This window comes from Petromyzon marinus, chromosome 30, assembly GCF_048934315.1.
Source record: "Petromyzon marinus isolate PM22_M1 ecotype Great Lakes invasive population chromosome 30, UKy_Petmar_22M1.pri1.0, whole genome shotgun sequence".
Classification (NCBI taxonomy): Eukaryota; Metazoa; Chordata; class Hyperoartia; order Petromyzontiformes; family Petromyzontidae; genus Petromyzon; species Petromyzon marinus.
The window spans coordinates 10,432,772-10,456,890 of NC_133696.1; the positions used below are offsets into that span (position 1 = coordinate 10,432,772).

The window sequence follows — 24,119 nt, forward strand, 5'->3', positions numbered from 1 at the left end:
ATGGACTTTTTATTTATTTTTTACAATAATGCCTCATAGTGTATATTGTATTACATTGCTCTGTTTTTTTCTTTTTTACCTTTTATTGTTTCATTATATGTAATGGCAGAGATTAGGGATTAATAAAGTACAACCATAACCACAATAATATAAACAGAAATATATGCATTGATTTATATGATGACATGTCCAGATGTTGTGGCCAAGGTTTAGCAAATTGTTGTTTTTATTTACATAGCATAGCAATTATTATTATAAAATAGTTTTATAGCAATATATTGCGGGGGGGGGGACATTTTGAGCATATTTGAATATTGGGGGGGGGGGGGATGTGTAAATGGCAAGTGCACACCGAACCCTGTTGTGGGAGTCCCCCCGATGGCTCGAGGAAGAGACCCCCTATTTTCACAACTTCCCACAAGGCAGCGTTCCGCGTTGGTTGATGCCGGATGCGTCGTGACGGGTTGAGTTGACTCCTGATCGAAATTTGAAGAGCATCATGAAACTATACGATGCATATTTCATGCGGTATTTTATTGATAAATGCGCTAATGCTAGGGTTCTAAAAATCATTTTGCGTTTGATACCCAGAAAACATGGCATCATATTGCTCCTGTTACACATTTATAATCGCTATTGAGTCTTTGAGACCCTGGCGAGGTTACTGGATTCCTTGGACAGTGGACATGTGGCTTTTAAAACGTATGCTTCAAATTCCTGCGGTCTTATCAATTTCAGCTATGTTTACGGTTTTATAGGTGGTACGATTGGTGCCAAAGTTTATAGGTCTTAAAATGCCAATATATATCCTGAGATTGAGGGGTGCTTAATCCAAATGATACGTTTTAATAACTCAACATTTCAAGTGACTTTCTTGTAAGAGAAAGTGAATAAAGCCGCTGCTCCCAGTTACTCTATACACACACACAGGAAGTACTTAATTTGTGTGCGTGTTTAGTTTGTTGTCCTTCCCCCGCACCTCCGATGAGAACGGTTGGCTACGTACGGCGCGAAAGAAGTTCAACTTATATACAGTGCTCTTTGGTTCTTTCGGTAAGGTCACCGAGAAATAAATTAAATAATAGCATACGACGTTTCGATTGCAACACAAGCAACCATCATCAGGTACAAATGAATGAGAAAACAAACATAGTAAACTTGTAAATATAATGCAATACAACACAGAGAGTCGGACAACACCACAGTCAACACCCCACCTGGTTGATGACGTTGTCTTTCTGTGTGCCTATGTGTGTGTCTCTCTCTGTGTGTCTTTGTGTGAGTCTCTCTCTGCTTGTGTGTCTGTCTGTGTGTCTCTGTGTGTGTCTCTCTTTGCTTGTGTGTCTGTCTGTGTGTCTATGTGTGTGTCTCTCTCTGTTTGTCTCTGTGTGAGTCTCTCTCTGCTTGTGTGTCTGTCTGTGTGTCTCTGTGTGTGTCTCTCTCTGTGTGTATCTGTGTGTGTCTCTCTTTGCTTGTGTGTCTGTCTGTGTGTCTCTGTGTGTGTCTCTCTCTGCTTGTGTGTCTTTCTGTGTCTCTCTGTGTGTGTCGCTCTCTGTTTTTGTGTGAGTCTCTCTCTGCTTGTGTGTCTGTCTGTGTGTCTCTGTGTGTGTCTCTCTGTGTGTGTCTCTGTGTGAGTCTCTCTGCTTGTGTGTCTCTCTGTGTGTCTCCGTGTCTATGTTTTGTCTCTCTCTCAAATTTAGCAATCTTTGGAAGAACGTAATCAACCAGGTGGGGTGTTGACTGTGGTGTTGGCCGACTCTCTGTGTTGTATTGCATTGTACTTTCAAGTTTACTGTTTGTTTTCTCATTCATTTGTACCTGATTATGGTTGCTTGTGTTGCAATCGAAACGTCGTGTTCTGTTATTATTTAATTTATTTCTACGTGACTTTACCGAAAGAACCAAAGAGTAATTCCTGCAGTCACGAAAGCTTCGAATATAGACAGTTTCTATTGTTTATGCTGTTGTTGACTCTATCCCAGGTCTCCGTTGAGTAAGGAGACGTTTATTTGCCTCTCACCTGGCTGTAAAAATAAAATAAAAATACGAATGTAATCAAACTGCGATCACATGGTGACGTTTTATTTCGGGTTTGTTAGGCTGGTGCCACCAAAAATATATTTGTTTAGTTTTAACCAAAAACACATTCGCTACATCCCTCTTGCTGCGCTGGAAATTTCGCTGTATTTTTTTAGGAATACTTGGTGTGGGAGGAAATCATAGTAACCAGAGGCCAACCATTAATATAAGAATAAAAAACACTCAAATTCCATTTTGTTAGCCTGTCAAACTTACTTACTTTACCGTCTCTGACAGCCAATTCCGCACAATGCACCCAACCTCCATCTCGCAATTACTTTCTTCCAGCCAGCTCTTCTCACACCTAAGCTAAACTATTGAAACTATCTTTTTTTATTTTACCAGGTAAGGCCTCATTGAGCTATATAGCTCTTTTTCAGAAGTGACCTTGCTATAGCAGAAGCCACATTATTCTAAACGCGTGATGTTCATTCTAAATGTGGAGGGAAAAACCGGAGGACCTGGAGAAAAATCCACGCAATCACGGGGAGAGCATGCAAACTCCAAATATATAGGTGTCAGGGTCGGCATCGAACCCACGAACTACTCGCATACCAGGCGAGGTAGTTAACATCTCGCCAATGTGACGTGATGTTCACGCGCTCCATCACTCCTACTGATTCGCTACTTTTCCATGATTTTTGGTTAAATAATCAGCTATTTTGTCTGATTTTGCAGAGAATGGTAGTGCCAATAGTGGCTGCAGAGGTCCCATGAACCCATTAGATACAATGTTAGGTAAAACAATATAAAGGTGCCCTACAATTGTATGTATGTTGAGCTTATTTCGCACCGTACACGTATCAAACTGCGCTAATCGGAGGTGCGGGGAAATTGCTTGACCATGCCACTGTGGATGGATCTCCACTAGAGGGAGTTCTAGAGAGTGCCTGTCTAGAAGGTGGGCCTCCTCTTCCACGCCGGCGGGACGTCTTGGAAGATGTGGGAGGACCCACACTTTATTCCATCGCACGTGACCTGCCAATCAAACCTGCTATGATTGTACGCCCATTTATACTGCTGGTTGGACAGAGGTGAGAGGGATTTCCGAAACTTGCCATTGTTTAAATTGCCACTGCAGGAGATCGAACCTGTTATGTCTGTGATGTCTGAATTGTAAGTCCCGAGTGTGTCAAACATTGTACCGTGGCAGCGCCAGACATAAACATATATATCACGAATTGATGCACTGTTCCACTCCCAGTCTTTGATTGCCTGGAACTTAGTCTTCTGGAATCATGTTTCAAGCAGCAGAGTGGCTCCTTCTCCCTGTAGTGTTTGAGCTGCGTAAGAGTGAAGGTCTCTTGCTAAGTTGAGGGGTGAGGCAGCTCCAGAAGGCATGCTTGTCCCTAACGTGGAACAGGTTGTCGGCCCGATGCCAAGATCTGTGACATTGTGCAAGAGCCTGAGGATGCTCTGCTGCACGCAGAAAGCCTGGATTACTGAGAGGGTTTACATCAGGGTGTGCGTGCTTTAACAGCACCTCCGCTTATAACGGTTGGCTACGTACGGTGCGAAAGAAGTTCAGCAGGTGAGGACCATGTGATGATGATGATGATGCAATTGGAAAGTGCAGACAAGTAAAAGTGTCTTTTTAATTATCTTCCTGTTACCTACAACACACCACTCTGGCTCACTGATGAGTGCTCAGAGTACATATCCAAATCAACACAGTCAAGGTATAATTGTGCATTGAATCATTGATTAATTTTGACTGTTGAGCTCACAGTACATGCACGGCTTACGGAGGCCATAATCCAGCAGCGGATGAATCATGGCTGCTGCTGATCATGATGATCCATCGGATGTGGTGACATTGAAAGGAGATGGTAAATCAGAAGTATTTCTTTCCCTTACACTGTGGTCCTTATTTCCCTTACAATTTGTTTCAAACTCAAGACAAAAATCTGACGTGCCAGATTGGATTTTTTTTTCTCCTAAAAAGTTATTTGGCGATGCTGCCAAGTTTTGGCAGCAGTGCACAAAGCACTGTGAACAACAATAAAAACTCAACCCATTCGTCGATAACACTTATTGGGAGCAGTGTTATTTACGAGTGTGAGCTATATATATAATGATTGGCTGGAACAGTTAGCGAATATAATCTTGAAAATGGCCTTTAAAATGCAATGTTAACTTTGTGTTCCTTTTAATATTTCATGAGGCAACTTATTCTTGGTTCTTTCGGTAAAGTCACGTAGAAGGGAAACAACAAAATAATAAAAATATAAAACAATAAAATTCTCACGACGTTTCGATTGCAACACAAGCAGTCATCATCAGGTGTGAAAACCACAGCAAGAAACGGTGTTATCGACGAAAATTTGAAATTTTTCTGTGGTTTTCACACCTGATGATGATTGCTTGTGTTGCAGTCGAAACGTCGTGAGAATTTTATTTTTTATATTTTTATTATTTTATTGTTTCCCTTCTACGTGACTTTACCGAAATAAACCAATAATATGAATCCCTGCAGTCACGAAAGCTATAAATAAAAAAATGAGACAACTTGTTTGGAATACCGAAAACAAATCACCCTCCGAAACAAATATTTACACAAACCTGTGACGGTTCCATATGCAGCTTTCATGAAATATGTTGCCACTGTGCAGCTGGCGAGACAGGAGGTTCGCCGATGAGCCACACGCACAGTCAGTTGTCTGACTCCCACAAAATGCCATCATCATCCAGCCATGGTCCATCCACTGCCAGACGAGGGCCTCACCAAAGCCGCCACTATCGCTCGTGATCCTGCGCAGGAATGATCCGCCCGGAACCTGCGCACGAGCTGATTTCATCGGTCCGTCTCCTCGTTCGGCGCGACTCTCACACGCACGCACGCACGCGTTCACTCCAATTAATTATACGTGGGGAAGAACGTGACGGATTATAGGGAGGCCGTTGTGCAACGCAGGTTGAGAAAATCCACGGACAGTCTCGAATATTCGCAAGAGTCGGGCCACGGATGATGAGAGATTTTGCAGATGGCACATCTTCTTGTTGATAATTGGAGATGCGGGTAGCAGTTTCGTGCGTGAGAGGAGTTGCTGCATATTTTCAGTCACGAGGCACCGTTAATTGCAATAGCCGTCGAGTTTTTTTAACGTCCAAGCTTTACAACTCTTACTAAAGATGAGACATTAACTCAGCGTTATATATATAACCATTTTTATTATTGTACTTTACAAAAAGCTGCAGGCAGTGCATTTAATATATTTTAAAAATAGTTAATACAATGACGAGTTTATTGTTTTAAGTACTCTTTAATTTTTACGACACCGTTTATTGCAACGGTTTTTGCAAATCTAAGGCGCAGTGTCAAAATTATACTGTTGGTATTTTTTCTTGCGGAAAAGTGCATTTAGGCGTTGCAAAATAACTACATACGTGCTGTGTTATTGGTTATAAAATGCGAAATGCAATGCATGGCATAACTGCAGCATTAGCCCCAGACAACCGATAGAGTTGGCAACATAATACATCAGACGTGGAGGTCAAACGAGAGCAGACGATACAGCCCCCTCGGCCAAAGTTATGATCACAACCACCCCGTTCAGAAACTGTTCATTCTGTGTATTACAACTTGTTAGCTACTGCGGAGCGTGCCATTTTACTCGAAGGGGAGCTGTTCAGCCTTTGGTGCGAGGCATCGTGGCAGACACGGCGAAACTAAGAAGGTAGTTTTTCTACACGAAACGCATTGCAAATCGATACTGGTCGTAGTGTGCCCTTTGTTTAATGCCAATTCATGTTCCTAAAACTCACGGCAGTTTTGTGGCATGTTTCGTTCGGTCTTTTATATGTTGAAAACCTACAGTTCGAATGTTACATTCTATACAAAAGTGTGAAATAATGTTGAGACGTGTGTACACCAGATTTCTATAGTATGGATCATAGGCATTTGATTCGCAACAAGGCTTCAATTTCGGAATATGTATGATGTCCATACATTGTATCCTGCACGAAATGCTATTCTTGATGAAAATTATTCGTATCGATATGTCTCATACCAATATTTTACCCCACATCAAGTGACTGCCATGGCCTCGGTGAAATTATTTCACTCCAAATCCGATTTGAAAAGCGGTGACAATCGAGTTCGTGAACTGAGTTTAACGTTTGCTCTCTGTGGAATCATTCTTGGTCACAGACACGGAGTGACCTTTGTGTCAACATTATCCACGCTAATTTAGCATGAGAACTTTAACAACCGTTTACAATATAGCTTTCTAAGGATACCGAAAACAAGCGTGTAACTACATGCAGACTCATGTGGTTAACTGCTTTGACAATCACCGCAGCACGTGTTACTGCCGTAGCTTATGCTGCTAATGAGAACGTTTCATCCAGTGGCATTATTATAGGTACGGTAGAAGCGGATGATATTTCTTCAAAAGCACAGTAACATTTAGCGCATATACAAACAATGTACACCCGAAGCTCGTTCAGACGGTTTCGCAGAAGGACATTCGAAAGCTCTCGACCAGATTCAAACGAGCTGGGTTCACGGCGACAACATCGTAACAATGTCTTCGTTTGGGGTGAAAACGACCCCCTCGACACCGAGTAGAATCACGTGTGCAATAAAACCATCCTGTTTACATTCACGGTACATTAAGCACGACAACGTGTTCCTGTATTCCTCGTGTGTACATAAAAAAAATTCCACAGCTCTGTCGGGCGGCAACCGAGTTTTAAAAGCGGCAGAGGAGGAGTTTCGGCGTGCTTTGTTTTACATCATTTTTAAACTTCCACCCCTTTCCCTTTGAGCCTGCACTGTGGTGTCAGTTCAGCTTCATCACTGCAGAAGTTTGGGTACTTCCACCTTCATGAAAAAGACAAAGAGAGAGAGAGAGAAAAAAACGTTATTTGCTGTGTTTTATGAACACCTGACATCAGATGTACATGCGGCATCATTTTTATTCTTATCAGCTTCAATATATATGGACGTATTGGCGGTACACCGGTGCAGCATAACACACCGGTCCTCATAAAACAGTATACAATCTAAATTTGAATCAGCAAATCTGTTTATTAGTCTTTGATCGACCCTGTCGCCAAGTTTATTCAGTCTACTGAGACTTGCTAAAAAATGTCAATATTGACTGTTGATTTGGGTCCTTAAATCGAGGAACTGTCCGACCAAGTCGAGGGTACGAGGAGTCAAATCTGACTTTGGAACACATTGAAGCCAATCGTCATCAGGCTGGGTGCTGCTATATGGCAACAGACTGCGAAGCGTAGTGTTCAGCTGCTCATATAAACCAGGGGTGGGGAACCTTTTTTCTGCCACGGGCCATTTGGATATTTATAACATCATTCGCGGGCCATACAAAATAATCAACTTAAAAAAATAGCCTGATATATTTGCTCAAACATTTAATTAACTCACCCCGAATGTGATGGGCTGGAACTGCCTCTCTTTGGCGAGGAGTGTGATGATGTTAGCTGGTGTTGACGATGTTGCTACTCGCAACTGCTTTTCCAGGTTTGCTCCTAGATTTATTGAATTTCGAGTCCCGCCTGCGGTTGCCTTGGCAGGGCCAGACCAAATTATTTCGTGGGCCTCATACGGCCCGCGGGCCGGACGTTCCCCACCCCTGATATAAACATTCCTCTTCCCACTGCTTCGACATCACGAGAACTGATTTTGACGCACCATCACCACCCTGCAATATTTTCTGGCCAGGGTTGCGAATCGCAGGAACATAAATAATGATTGCGAAAAAATAGCTTTTTTTTTATACCGCACACCACTAGTGTACCGCCAATACGTTCATTTGGAAAACAGGGCAGGAAAAAAATGCATCTTGTAATATCCCATTTATTTTCATGTCCATGTGTCCTCCAATTAGTGCATTTTATTTGCTGACAATCTGTAATGGTTATTAACGAATGCATGTACATATACCGGTGGTTGATGTTCAACGATTAAATGCTCATTCTAGATTTGAAGTTTTCGTGACTGCAAGGATCCATACTCTTTGGTTCTTTCAGTAAAGTCACGTAGGTAAAGAAAATAAAATAAATTAAATCACGACGTTTCGGACACAACACAAGCGTCCGTCATCAGGTAGGACAACCACAGCACTCATCAAGTTTTCGTATCAATTTGCATGCCTTGGTATATCGATAGATAAAGGTGCAGCCCTGCAATTGCTTTCTAAACTCCACCGCTGGTGGAATGGTCTCCTCTGGAGAGTATTTTTATCTAGTCTTCCACACTTTAACATGTAGGCTTTCACGACCAATATCTATAATAAAGTTTTTGGGGGGGTTAAATCGCGTACATATAAATGTGTTGTTAAACCCACCACCACCCAATACGGCCAATCTTTAAGGTTTGTCACGTAAACAAATCATACCAATTACTTACTACTTCACTACACCGGTGTATTGGCGTTTAGCCAGAATTTGGTCTTCGCACCTGATAGGCTCACAGCGATTACATCACCTTTACTCTATTTAAGACCGATACAGGAAGACGTCTTCACAAGTCTGGCTAACCGCCTGATGAAGCTGGTTGTAATCACCAGCGAAACGTCGTACTCAAATTGTAAATGGTGTGGGTTTACTCTTCAACACACCGATGTGCTGAAGGAGTAACTAATTGGCACGTTCTTCCACACTTGCTGGATGTCTTTTAAGAGGAGAGATTACACACACTTTTACTCCACTACATGGGACCTGCTGATTGGCTAGTTGTGGTGAACCCATTTACACGGCTGGGTTGACAGAGGCAGGGGAGGGGGTGGAGGTGGAGGGGGGAGGGCGGAGGGGTGGATTTGTCAAAACTTTCCCCATTGTTTGAGCTACCGCACCTGGAGATTGAACCGATGACCTGTGCATTGTAAGCCCAGCGTGCTACCCACTAGACCATGGCAGACCCATACCAGACCCATTGTTAAGTGTCAGGTGATTTTAATTGTATTATATTTATACTGAATATCAATCTTTTGAAAACCTCAGCAAGTCCATCACCTGACATCACCTAATCCCACTGATGTTCTCATTCAGTACGTTTCACTCTCTTGCGTCATTCTCAATATCTCCTGGAGAAGGCGAGTCAGCTGAAGCATTGAGATCTGCCTTTCCTCTTGAGCGAAGGCAGAAAGCACCTGCTATTGTTTATGATTAACCTGGTTGTTCTTTTAATATCATTTGATGCTAAACTACTTTTCTCGACACCATGAAGAAATACTGTACCAATATTGCGGTTAACAGATATTTGCAGCAATTTGAGTTAAATCAACAGGATTTTTGTTGTTGAATTGTATGAAGAATTATGCATCTCTTATACAGGATGGTGTTGAAGTCCTATACATTGTAGTTACGCTTAACTGTGTAAATAATGTTTATATTTTACGTTACCGGTTATCATAGATTGCTAGCAGAGTACACAAATGTCAGTCATTGGTGTTGGATCCGACGGGTTTATGTTTTTTTATGACTTCGGAATGTCTTGCGATATTTTCGCGATGCTGCCACATATAAAAGATATACAAAAAAATCAATTGCAACAGCTCCACTGTCATCTCCGTGACTTGTGGGGCTATTACATAAACACATCCCCTGTTTAACACTGAGGTGGAAGATCTGAGACCCAGAGGTTACTACCCAAATTGGGAAAACAATGCTGCAATAATAAGTTGATTTAAAAATTAAAAATAAAATTACTCAACACAGGCCCTAAGGGCCCATAGTGTGTGCTTAATTCCAGCCGGAACAGTTAGCAACTCAGGCCTAGGGACAATTGTGACACGTCGCATCCATCTAGCCTTACACTTTCTTAAAACTATTCATAAGATGATACAAATATAGAGTGTAATAACATATAGGATGATTATAATAGACAGCCTTAAGGTGATCTCGAGTGGCAGTGACTTGTGCTGATAATCCCTACTCCAAGCCAGCTTGACATTAAAATTTCTGCTATTAAATTCAAATTTCTGCCATTAAAGTTTTCCCTGCTAGAACGAGCATCGGTGATCGTCTTCAACGATGGGCCTCAGCCAACGGTGGAAATTCCACAATCATATAAAAAAGTTCTTTTTTTTCCCAGGTAAGGTCCACTAGGCCCTTTATAGCTCTTTTTTCAGAGGCGACCTGACAACAAATGATAGATAAACGAAGTGGCTCATCATGTTGAAATATATAGTAGCAAAATACTCGAATATTTGGCTATATATACAGTATAATATATTTCTAAATATGGATGTTTCGAAATGTGGAGGGAAAAACTGGAGGACCTGGAGAAGAATCCACGTTTCCACGGGGATAACTTGGAAACTCCGAATATATAAGCACACACAACTAGATGTAAAATTTAGTTAAACGTGTTCATCTGCTTATGCAACGCCTGCAGAGTTCATTTATTAAATGTCAGCTTTGGGAAGTTAGTGTGGCATTTCACAGCGCAGTATTTGACATTTGCGTTATTCTTTAACACATCCTTGCTGTGTGGCAAACAAAAGCATGGCCGTTGATGTATGGCCAACATCTCAATTTGCTGATTAAAGAGGAGGCGATTGGGCATGGTTGCCGCTGTTGCTCAAACAACTTTGAAACTAATTTTTGAATGTCTGTAAACACTTGAGGAGCATCGCATCACAAGTATGCTCGCAGTTACCCTGATTGTTCTTGGAGAATGTGACTTATGTTCTTCATGAATACATGTTTTAAAGCATAAACAAATTTGGCCATTTGGAAATGATTGATAATTAAATGATAAAAAACGAAACATACCAACATTTGTTATTTCAAATAGGTGATGGGAAATTAAGGAACGTTGAAATAGTTGGCACAATTTACATATATAATGCAGTACATAAATGCATGCAAAGACAGATATCCACATTGCAGCCTTGCATATACTGTAGTCCTGCTTGGAAGAGTGCTGTTAACAAGCATGGATATTGTAACCAGAATCCTGCCTTTCCACATCTGTCTTTCCAATCATCATCGTCATCATCATCAATCTACTGCTGGATCAAGGCCGAGCTGAGTGATTTTCGTCTCTGTCGGCCTTCACAAGACCAATATTAAAACAATAATACGTCTTGCAAGATTGTTGCTGCTCAAGCCAGCAAAGGGGTGATACACATATTTATTGGCAACCCTGAGCCAGTGGTGAGATTCCACATTCTCAAGGCAAGGACCAGTCCCGTCCAGTGCAACCAGGGCCAACTCCCCAAATATCAGTTCTAATTTTATCCGTTCCTGATCGAGGATAGGATGGGTCTGAGCCCTGTCCCAATGTTTTTACCATGAGTCAGGATCTATAATTATTGTGCCACCTAGCAAGTAAAAAATTATAATGAAATAGGGCAACGCTGCTTTCAAAGGCGGTGGATTACTGTGGGTGGTGCAGCTTACAACGGAGAGTTTCTCGCGTACACACCGCAGATTCTTCCAGGAGGCACGTCGGGGGGGGGGGGGGGGTTCTTAGAGGGTAAAGATAATTGATAGTTTCATCGGTGCTGCGCCAATTCACACGTTATTTTTAGGAAATGTGCGAGGCGAGATGATCGGGCTCTTTGTCAGTGATAAGGTGAACTTTAATGGTAGAATTGCCTTTTCCCCATTTTATTTTGTTACAGCGTACGCCTCATTCGCAGTTTTTATTTTATTTTATTGCGAAGAAACCTTAATGGGCAGCGTTGGCAATGGTGGACTGGAGAGAGGAAAAATACAGCCATAATGACACGTTACATGAATACATAAGCAGACAATGCTGTCTCTCCATATATAAATATTGGACCAAATATTACCCAGAACCATTTGTTTAAGCAGGTACATTATGGAACAGTTTCAGCTTATGAGTCTCACCCGTAGCCAGGCCAATTCATTTCATTCTGTTGCGTTGTCTGAAGCTATCAGCAAGAAAACATCCACGGACACTGTTTGGCCCGTTCAGTGCAAAAACCTTGTTACGTGCCGACATGGGGTAATGTGCAATGGTCCATGTTCTCATTGCAATGCATGTATAGGAGCTGCATGCAACGGTTGTACGTGTGAACAATAATTTACGTTTAAAACGTTGCATTGCATGGCTCTCTGTGTCGCCCTATGGGTCTCTATGCGAGTCTATGGGTCTCTCTGTGCGGGTCTATGTGTTTCTGTACAAGTCTATGGCTCTCTGTGCGAGTCTATGGGTCTCTGTGCGAGTTTATGGGTCTCTATGCAGGTCTATGTGTCTCTGTACAAGTCTATGGGTCTCTCATCTCTAAAGCCCTTCTTATTGCGTCATCTCTGTCTCTTCTCAGCACATAATATTATAATAATAATAACATGCCCAATCCATCTTAGCCTCGACTCTCTTCCATTCTAGAGAGTATTAGTAATCCCCGGCAAGGCTTTCACTTCTGCATTCCACCTCCTTTCCTTTAGAGATATTCCCAACAGCATTCTCATCTGTCCTTTGCAAGCATGCTCGTACTTTTTTAGGGCCCAAGCTCAGTCCATCAATAATATAAGGATCACGTTCGTGGGCATTCGGCAGTGGTGATTCTACAGAGAGAGATATATTGTGGATTATTCTCTGCTGTCTCGGGGTCCCCAATGCAACCGAGCACCATCCAAATTTTGGTCGAGTGTGGTGGCATACATTTACACTATATTATTTTGAGTACTATGTCGGGCTTATGTAATACAGAAAATGCGTCATTTCAGTGACGGCAGCTTTTAATATAAACGTCCGTGCACATTCACACGTTCTTATATCCATTATTGAACGCTCAGCCATCCGTTGACATAAAGTCACACGTAGAGGATCCGCATGATTTTCAGCTCCAGAAATGTGCACAGAATGTGCTGCGTTTGTGTCTTTGCAAAACGCACTGTTGGGAGTGCCGATGCATTGAATATAGACACTGCGCTATGATCCTGGTGACCTGTGTTCAATTCCATGCAATGCACGTCAGTAGCAAGTGATATCTAACCGGTACTGGGTAGGCTTCCCATACATTTGATAAACGCTCTATATGAATATGCCCCGCATGTGTATTACCACTGGCCCACTGACGTTGCAGGGTGTCATTCACCACTGTGATAAACTCTTAAATTACTCATTCTCGACATCTCATTTTCATCAGGCTTTTCACAGCACCTCTGATTAGCATAGTTGGCTACCTACAGGCTTTTCACAGTGCGAAAGAACTGTACGTGTACGCCTTTTGGCGTCATCTAGTCGAGCACCAATTGGGTCGAGGCTCAAAAGAAAGCCGTCCCTTGGTGTGGACCAATCAGTTTCAGGGACAATGCATATATTATTATTGTATGTTTTTTGTTTGCATTTTGACTGCAGGTATTGTGGTTAATGCAGACATGAATCCTTGTAAAAAGGTTTCAGTTTTGTTGCTAGAAAAAAAGGGGAAAAACCCTATCATTACATTTTGGTACTGGCAAAGGAGGTCTAATGATGTAGATGCTCACCCCGAGCCCTCATTACTTTGATAGTGCATTGCCTTTGAGCTGTACGCCTTTTGGTGTCATCTGGTCGAGCACCAATTGGGTCGAGGCTAAAAAAAAAAGCCGTCCCTTGGTGTGGACCAATCAGTTTCAAGGACAATGCATATATTATCATAGTATGTTTTTTGTTTGCATTTTGACTGCAGGTATTGTGGTTAATGCAGACATGAATCCTTGTAAAAGGGTTTCAGTTTTGTTGCCAGAAAAAAGGGGAAAAACCCTATTATTACATTTTGGTACTGGCAAAGGAGGTCTAATGATGTAGATGCTCACCCCGAGCCCTCATTACTTTGATAGTGCATTGCCTTTGAGCTGTACGCCTTTTGGCGTCATCTGGTCGAGCACCAATTGGGTCGAGGCTCAAAAAAAAGCCGTCCCTTGGTGTGGACCAATCAGTTTCAAGGACAATGCATATATTATCATAGTATGTTTTTGTTTGCATTTTGACTGCAGGTATTGTGGTTAATGCAGACATGAATCCTTGTAAAAAGGTTTCAGTTTTGTTGCCAGAAAAAAGGGGAAAAACCCTATTATTACATTTTGGTACTGGCAAAGGAGGTCTAATGAAGTTCGAAATAAGTTCAATATACATACACATGATACCTGGCTGGCCTTCTTGGACAAGGTCAATTCCTTTGCTGCCAACCCGCCACTATTCTTGACCATTATTCACCATCCCATCCCGCGACGTTTCCTGCACAAGCTCACTGACTTTTTTGGTTACCAGTTTGGATGATATCCCTGACCAGCATATGTTCTTTAATCCACGTGCTCCTCTTTCTGTCTCTCAATCTTATTTCCACTGTGAATCTCTCCATGCTCCTTTGTGTGCTCTGCAGTCTTTGTTCCATTTTGTTGTTGCTGTGAATGGCCATGTTTGTGAACCTTGTCATACATATCAGGTAGTATGCTTGGATTCTTAACATTCTAAATATTAAAAAAAAATCAACAATAAAATGTTACGTCTTTTAAAAGACAAACATTGGAAAGGATGCAGCAGAGATGCACATTCTTGGGTGAAAGTGTTTCTGTGTTTTGTGTGTATCTTGTGCGCGATTGCTAATGAATACATTATTGAATGGGCTGTTCAGAATAGGTTTCTTATAAGCTGCATTGAGTGGCTGAACACGTGTGCCTAATCAGAGATTTCTATCAAGCAAATGCATACACATTCACATTGGATCGAGTAAAGTATGGACCAGAGGTCTTCAACATAAATGAGGTGGGAGCTTACCAATGGTGGAGCCAGTATTTTCAGGTAGGGGGGGGGAACCCCTCCAGCAATTAAAAATGATAGGCGTTGTTTGTAAGTAAGGACTTGTCCCTTGCTTTTTATTTGACGCGTGTGCAGCGATGGCGCAGCCATCGATCGAGGGTCGAATTCGAACCGCGTTGTTAGTGATCGTCATCGCGCTCGCTGAAGGTGAAGGCCTTCAGGGAAGTCGTGTACTCTATACGCAACTGCGCAAAATTCTGTGAGTCACTTATAACTGCTTTGCCGTTACTTACTGTATTGCCAATTATGGACTCAGACTATTGTCCTATCATCTCATAGAGTCCCTGGCACATAATAATATGCTACACAGTGGCAGTGGGGGTCGAAATGAGGGATTTCGATCGGATCATTGGGGGGGCACGTGCCACCCCACACCCCCCCTTCCCACTGGCTCCGCCTGTGGAGCTTACTATGAATGTCCAAGTCAAAGTTCGAAAAAACAGGGGCATGTAATGTGAATGTATGCCAATGCTGTTTAATATTAATTTGGGAAACTTTTATAATACTTGCAGTATTTTTAGTGGATGCGGTTCAATCCAAGTGTAGCATGTACATATCCCAGAAAGGGCCAATGATTGAATGTGACGTGGCTTTGCCTTTATAAAAACTCTGTTCACCTGTACCGCTGTTGTATGAAATTGTGCTCCAGTCGTGTCACATTGGTCAGAATACTTGACCCATAATCTGAAGGTCAAGGGTCAACTCGGCTTAACATCCTTTTGGGGATCAATAAAATGCCTACCGCTTTGTAAGAAGCTAACAGTGGCTGTGCTGTAGAGAGATCGGTTTGTACCGAATACGTATGTACTGTAAGCACGTTGAACTTCTTTCGCGCGTGCGTAGCCAACCGTGCTCATCGGAGGTACGGTACATGTGGATTCCTAGTGCTGGCTCGGAGCCACCGCTGGAGGTGATGAGCACCACGCCACTGCAAGTCTGAGCAGGGGCCCACTTTGACTCTGACATATTTGCTCCCGTAGGGTTTTGCGGTTGTGCCACACAGCTCTTTCGACGTGTTTCTGGGTTTTACCGCGTGTTGTTTTGGCACGTTGCCGTGAGCCTGCTTGGGAAGTGAAACAGCTTGTGGAGGGGAACGTCAGACCTCGTGCTGAACATCCACGCAGCACGGCCCATAAGCGCACCTGAGGGCTCGATCGCTCTCGGGCTAATATTTGTGACACATGACAACGAGAGGCTTTGTGAAACGAATGCGATATCAAACACACATTTTAATACAGCTATATCAGGAAAAAGCTCAAAAGAATTCAATTAAGTTACCCCACTCTGTTTTTGTGTTTATGTATTCATGCTTGCTTTCCCATGAGCTCTATATACCATTTCGTTCTTCAAACATGTATGCTGCTTCTTCTGTCAAATTATATTCCAATTGTGATTTTCGCCACACAGGCAAAACATAATGGACGTATATATGTTCCAAAAACCTCTTTAGACGGCAGAGCTTCTCATGCCTTGGTGGCGACTAACGCCTCAAGAGATTTGCTGACTTCACGGAATTATTTTCCATCACATTTATTCAATGACTCCTTTCATCATAATCCCACGGTGGCACCCTTTCATGGTGTGCAGGTGGCAGGATCACTTTTTATTTTATTTTGCATACACAATTAAGAACTCGGTTATTACATTTTGCTACGAACCCGGTGACATAGTTTGATTCCTGCCCACGGTTAACATCAATGGCGAGTTATATATAAACTGTTCCTAGAACCTTCTTCACCAACCGTTGCTGGACAGTTGTGGTGAAGTATGGCTAAACAACCCCACAATCAATTACGTGTAATATATATAACACTTTTTAGTTATTATTATTATTTTACAAATAACATCAGTTTTGTTTTTCCATGCTTAAACAAGTAGTGGTTCGTGATTTCCTCCACTATCGTGGTCGGGAAATAGTGACAAAAATTCAATCAAACATACTCACAATGTACTGCCACTAAGCATCATGGGTAAGTAACAAATACATTTTTTGGCAGGCAAATGTTGCTGACCACTTGGCCTATTTGGGCCTGTGTTCAGTAACTGTGTAAGAAAATAAAATAATAATAAAAAGTTGTACCTCCACATCACAAAACTAATATCATCCGTCAGCCTATGAGATGTCCAAGCTCGTTTTTGTCCAGCAATGGTCAAGTAATCAAACTCTAGATAAAGTTTGAATGGGTCATGAATTACATTAGTCCTGAAGGGCCTCAGGCTAATGGACTAATCATTTTTTTATTTATGCAGAGTGGTGGACAACAGATAGGTGATACAGTGAGAGAAAAAAGTATTTGATCCCCTGCTGATTTTGTACGTTTGCACACTGACAAAGAAATGATCAGTCTATAATTTTAATGGTAGGTTTATTTGAACAGTGAGAGACAGAATAACAACAACAAAATCCAGAAAAACGCATGTCAAAAATGTTATAAATTGATTTGCAATTTAATGAGGGAAATAAGTATTTGACCCCCTCTCAATCAGAAAGACTTCTGGCTCCCAGGTGTCTTTTATACAGGTAACGAGCTGACATTAGGAGCATACTCTTAAAGGGAGTGCTCCTAATCTCAGCTTGTTATCTGTATAAAAGACACCTGTCCACAGAAGCAATCAATCAATCAGATTCCAAACTCTCCACCATGGCCAAGACCAAAGAGCTCTCCAAGGATGTTAGGGACACGATTGTAGACCTACACAAGGCTGGAATGAGCTACAAGACCATTGCCAAGCAACTTGGTGAGAAGGTGACAACAGTTGGTGCGATTATTCGCAAATGGAAAAAACACAAAAGAACTGTCAATCTCCCTCGGCCTGGGGCTCCGTGCAAGATCTCACCTCGTGGAGTTGCAATGATCATGAGAACGGTGAGGAATCAGCCCAGAACTACACGGGAGGATCTTGTCAATGATCTCAAGGCAGCTGGGACCATAGTCACCAATAAAACAATTGGTAACACACTGCGCCGTGAAGGACTGAAATCCTGCAGCACCCACAAGGTCCCCCTGCTCAAGAAAGCACATATACATGCCCGTCTGAAGTTTGCCAATGAACATCTGAATGATTCTGAGGACAACTGGGTGAAAGTGTTGTGGTCAGATGAGACCAAAATGGAGCTCTTTGGCATCAACTCAACTCGCCGTATTTGGAGGAGGAGGAATGCTGCCTATGACCCCAAGAACACCATCCTCACCGTCAAACATGGAGGTGGAAACATTATGCTTTGGGGGTGTTTTTCTGCTAAGGGGACAGGACAACTTCACTGCATCAAAGGGACGATGGACGGGGCCATGTACCATCAAATCTTGGGTGAGAACCTCCTTCCCTCAGCCAGGGCATTGAAAATGGGTCGTGGATGGGTATTCCAACATGACAATGACCCAAAACACACGGCCAAGGCAACAAAGGAGTGGCTCAAGAAGAAGCACATTAAGGTCCTGGAGTGGCCTAGCCAGTCTCCAGACCTTAATTCCATAGAAAATCTGTGGAGGGAGCTGAAGGTTCGAGTTGCCAAACGTCAGCCTCGAAACCTTAATGACTTGGAGAAGATCTGCAAAGGGGAGTGGGACAAAATCCCTCCTGAGATGTGTGCAAACCTGGTGGCCAACTACAAGAAACGCCTGACCTCTGTGATTGCCAACAACGGTTTTGCCACCAAGTACTAAATCATGTTTTGAAGAGGGGTCAAATACTTATTTCCCTAATTAAAATGCAAATCAATTTATAACATTTTTGACATGCGTTTTTCCGGATTTTGTTTTTGTTATTCTGTCTCTCACTGTTCAAATAAACCCACCATTAAAATTATAGACTGATCATTTCTTTGTCAGTGGGCAAACGTACAAAATCAGCACGGGATCAAATACTTTTTTCCCTCACTGTAGCTGTTTCAAACCTTATGACTTTGCCATTGTAAGTCAGCTACTCTGGGTATAGTGTAACCCATATTGGCTCGTGTTTGTTCGACTGTCAAGAGTGCAATTTATTATCTGGCCACTTGGTGTTTTGGCTTTCAGATGCGCACTCGACAACCATGATAAAAAAGTTCCTCAAATAGTCCGTTTTAACTTTGGATAATAGCCCAAAATTCAAACTGGTAGACCCAGCAGTGCTGTCCCATTTACTTGACAATGTGCATGTGCTGTGACCCAGCTATACCCACGCTTACCTTCTTGAGCTGCTTGATAGTGCTGCACTTTATAGCATCCATCAGCTGGTCGTGTGAGTTGGCCTGTGGGGTTGAGGGCCTAGAATCGTCCTGTTGTTGCTTCTTCTCCACCTTCTTCGACACAGGGCGCAGCGAGCCCTTGAGCGAGACCAGCTGTTTTGACTCGCCGTTGCGAGGGTGCCTGCTCTTGTTGCTGCCGCCCTCCTCCGTCTTACTCTTCTTGCCCTTCTTGCTCTTGTCCTGCTCCTTGATGATCTCGGCAATTTTCCGCGTGGGCTTGGCTTGCACCTTCTGCTGCTGCTGTGCAGGCGGTGGCGGAGGAGGAGGTGGAGGCGGTGGAGGAGGAGGAGGAGCAGCAGGAGGAGCAGCAGGTGGAGCAACCCGAGGTGTGGCCGGTGCCCGCACCTCCGTCTTCTGGGCTGCACTCTTCACCTCCTTCTTGGCGACGAGGGGCGAGGGGCAAGGAGAGGTTTTTGGGGACGGCAGAGGGGACGCCTTCGGCGACGTGATGTTCAGGTGCTTGTTGACGGGCTTCGGGCTGGCGGAGTTGTCCTGCTGCTGCTTCTGCTGTTGCTGCCCTTGCTTCTGCTCCTGCAGCCTCCGCTGCCGCTGCTTGTCCATGTTCCTGCTCAGAATGCCAGTGACGGTCATCCTGGGGCCACCCAACTCGAAGTGGTAGCCCAGCTTGAGGAGGGTGTCGTTCTCGCGCAGCACCTTGGCGATCTCCATCTCCGCCTTGCCACCGAGAATGTGGCGCTGGTTGTGGAAGCGGAGCTCGGTGAGCGTTCTGTTGACCTGTAGGGCCTTGATGATGGCCAGGATGCCCTTTCCGCTGACGTAGTTAGACTCGATGTTGAGGCTCGTGATGCTCTCGTTCTCCGCGAGCATGGCGCCGAGCGCGATAGCCACGCGGTCGTCGGCCCGCGTGTTTGCCAGGCTGAAGGAGCGCACGGTGCCGTTCGTCCGCAGCGCCTGCGCGAACTCGATCATCGTCTCGGCTGTCACGTTGTCGACGTTGTTGAGGTTCACCTCGGTCGTCTCGGGGTCGTTGTCGCGCACGCGTTCCAGAGCCTCCTCAGCCACCGTGGGGTTGCCGTTGGAGCCGCTGGAGCCGGGCGCCTCGCTGGCGGGCAACGGGGCCGCCTTCTTCGCTACGCTGGGCTTTGGCGTGGCCGCCGCTTGCTTCCTCTCGGGCGTGGGGTCGGCGGTCTTGGCAGGGGCGCTCGCCTGCTGCACGGGCGCTTTCACGTGTGGCTTCACGAACTCCTCTTCCTCGGACGTCTGCTCGCTCGCCACCCCTTCGTCATCGTCATCATCGTCGTCGTCGTCATCGTCGTCATCGTCGTCGCTTCCGTCTTTGTCGCTGCTGTCTTCGTCCGCTGCGCGTTGATCTTCCGCGTTTGCTGCCTGCTGCTGCTGGGCCTGATTGTCCTGTTTCGGTGCCATCGTGGGTTTTTCTTCCTGTTTGCGGTTGTCCACGGCATCGTGACTGTCATCGTCATCTTCGGAATTCTGAAACGGGGTGATATGAGAGTTTAGACTTTAGAGACAATCATGATCTTAGACTTTAGAGACATAATCATCATCATCATCATCCTCAAGGTGAATCGATATCAAGCATTTAACCGTGTATGCATTCGTACATTACAATAGTTACTCTTTGGTTCTTTCGGTAAAGTTACGTAGGTATAAAATAGAATAAATCACGACGTTTCGATCGCAACACAAGCGGTCGTCCTCAGGCGGAAAAAATATAATCCAGCAGTGAAACTGCTGAACCTGCGAGAGAGCTGTTACAACAAGGTTATAGATGTGGCGATGGGCAAGCAAGCTGGGTCTGAGCTGGAAAGGAATTGCATCCCCGGACGCAAGCACGTCCGTTGTGTTAATGGGGGAGATTAGGTGGAGAAGGATTAGGGAGGAAGATTAACATGAATAAGCTTCCGTCGCCGCATAAGAGTATCATGCCCGCATATGCACACAACAGCAGTGTTAATGAGATATTAGCACCATGAGAGTGCAATCCAAAGGACATGTGATAATGAGAGTGCAATCCAAAGGACATGTGATAATGAGAGTGCAATCCAAAAGACATGTGATAATGAGAGTGCAATCCAAAGGACATGTGATAATGAGAGTGCAATCCAAAGGACATGTGAGCATGAGAGTGCAATCCAAAGGACATGTGATAATGAGAGTGCAATCCAAAGGACATGTGAGCATGAGAGTGCAATCCAAAGGACATGTGATAATGAGAGTGCAATCCAAAAGACATGTGATAATGAGAGTGCAATCCAAAGGACATGCGATAATGAGAGTGCAATCCAAAGGGCATGTGAGCATGAGAGTGCAATCCAAAGGACATGTGATAATGAGAGTGCAATCCAAAAGACATGTGATAATGAGAGTGCAATCCAAAGGACATGTGAGCATGAGAGTGCAATCCAAAGGACATGTGATAATGAGAGTGCAATCCAAAGAACATGTGATAATGAGAGTGCAATCCAAAGGACATGTGAGTATGAGAGTGCAATCCAAAGGACATGTGAGCATGAGAGTGCTATCCAAAGGGCATGTGAGCATGAGAGTGCAGTCCATGATTCCAGTGTTGTGGGAGAATCATTGCTGTGGAGATTTTTGCATATGTGAAAGAAGAGTAGGCTTTACCAATTTGCTGGTGTTTTGTGAACATTGCAAATTTTAGGTAATTGCATTTCTGTAAAATGGAAGTTTTAAATATTTTTTGGGCTGATACGGGCACACAATAATTCATTATTACCAATACACTTAAATGGGTAACATCTAAGTCTTATTAAACAGTGCATGAAGGCAGACATAATAGGGGACCGATAAAGATAAAATATTAATCACATGCATCAATAATTAATTGCAAACATATAATTGATTCGTATATACATGATACACACATTGAATAATGCATTTCATGGACTAATTACAATGTATACACATTTGATGTAAATGAAGACGATACTAAAATGAGACAACACAAATTAGTAAAACAATCATATTTGAATATTGATGGAATTGTGACCTCCACATTGACATTCCAGGCTATTTTTAATACCGAGTTGTGACCAAACGATGATATCACGAGACTCGGCCAAGCAAGGCGAAGGCCAGGACTGACGAACGTGGCCATCGCATGTGGCATGAGCCAGTACGATGTGAGAATGGTGTGACCGCTTCACCGGCCGAGTGTGTTCTTTACGCACGATGCCAGAGGCAATACTCGACTTGCGCAGTGGAAAAAACAAAATGGGGCCTCCAGAGGAAGGGTGCCTCAGCACGGCCCAGCGTGGCTCGGTTGTAAAGTGGAAAAGAGATATGAATTGTGCCACGGGGAGGTGGAAGAGTTGCATGGCAGGATGAATCTTTACGTATCTAATCAATCCCACTTCAAGATTGACCAACCCGTTTCCCACAAAGCAACAGTGGCTGACCTATGGAGGGACTAGTCTGGTTAGCACAATAATGTGGAATTTACAAACGCTGCCTCAGACACTACCAACAGAGACGAGCATAACCTTGCACTTACTAAAGCGTAGGGACACACTTAAAAAGAACCCAAGGGTAATATATTTGCTAAATGTTTACATGAAATTAATTTCCGTAGCCTTTGCAAGCTCACGTGTTTTTTTTTCGTACGTAATCTTGTGGCCAGAGTTGTTGATGACATTTATGAAAAAGAGGTTTGAGAGTAATTGCCCTGGGCTCCAGTGAGCCTGGCACACCGAGCCCAGTGGAACCTATGTTTTGGTCAGGATACCGCAACGTGCTGTGGCTCGAGAGTTGGCTATTTCCGGCATAAACAACAAATCCAGACCAGCCAAAACCCAAAAGCAGACCGGCCCAAACCGGCCTCGATTTACGCAAGGGAAACTTTTTTACGGCCGACATTCCAGGTTCTGTTGGACATCTCGCTCTGGCTCATGTTCAAAATGGACACCGCAACTTGCCTTTTGAAGGAAAATTTTTATCAACAAATTCCTCAGTAATTTTCCAACGACCACGCTTCGTGAGGTTAATACCAAAGTGGGCATCTATTTCATAAAATAATTTAAACCAAGTATTCAGTCTCAGCCAAACTTTTTAATTGAGGGGGAAAAGAGTTAAAACTTTAGATATACATTTTTAAATGTAATGCTACAATGTCACTCATTCAGTGATTTAAAATTACACAAACCCTCTGAAATGTTTTTGCAAAAAAAAAAATGTTGCCTAAAATGGCCATAACACCTTCCAGCGAGTCGCAGAAATGTTTTTTTTTTACAATTGATGGGTGTTTTGAGAAGGGCTTGTGAAACGAGCGACGTTCAGGAGGATGTGTAGCCTGTAGAGGTTTTAATGGCCAGGGTATATCACGGAGCCAGCACTGCTGTGATCACGACTTATGTTAGGAACACGGTTAAGGCCCGGTGTTATTATTAGCACTAGAGACAGCATTTTGGATACTGTTATAAGTGTTAGAGTTATGTATGTATGTTGAACGTCTTTCGCTCCATACGTAGCCAACCGTGCTAATCGCAGATGTACGAGTAGTTTTGGTCGAATAACAATGAGGAGGCCAGTGCCGGATTATCCGAGTAGCATATGTAGTAGCTACTACATATGCTACTACATATGTAGTAGCTACACGTGTAGTAGCTACATATGTAGTAGCCACATATGTAGCTACGGGCCCCGCACTTTCAAGGGCCCCGTGCTAAATGCTTTCAAGCTATCAATTACAGTTCAGTGATTCTGCACTTTCTCTATTACTATAGTACTATATTGCCTTCAATTTTTATGAACGACTCGGTGTTTAAGGTTAGCGATTTATCGTATTATCTGGCTGTGTAGGAAATTAAAAAATGCGCAAGTTAAAAATTTGTCTTTTAATATTGTTTTCTTAAAAAAATTAGGGTCCCTTTATAACATATGCTACAGGCCCCGCTCTAGCTTAATCCGACACTGGAGGAGGCGATATATAAACAATTTATGAATGATATATAATGTATATACAATCGCTGCCTTATTTACAGTTTAACTTTAAACTATGAAAGCAGAGCAGGAGCAACAGGGCCTGCAGGGCACTGCCAGGGAGTGTGGTTCATGGCTTCACACTGC

The 24,119-nt window shown here is 43.4% G+C and overlaps 1 protein-coding gene across 1 annotated transcript in view; it reads right to left on the bottom strand.

The window, feature by feature from the left end:
• Window positions 1–5,230: 5,230 nt before the first annotated feature.
• The window catches only part of LMOD2 (leiomodin 2), a 37,388-nt gene continuing 18,499 nt past the window's right edge, over window positions 5,231–24,119 (bottom strand). The window contains exons 2-3 of the mRNA XM_032963552.2: window positions 18,993–20,504; window positions 5,231–6,904 (exon numbers count right to left, since the gene is read on the bottom strand). Of these exons, the coding sequence (XP_032819443.1) occupies window positions 6,878–6,904; window positions 18,993–20,504 (1,539 nt within the window). The 3' untranslated portion in view covers window positions 5,231–6,877. The remainder of the gene's footprint in view (window positions 6,905–18,992; window positions 20,505–24,119) is intronic.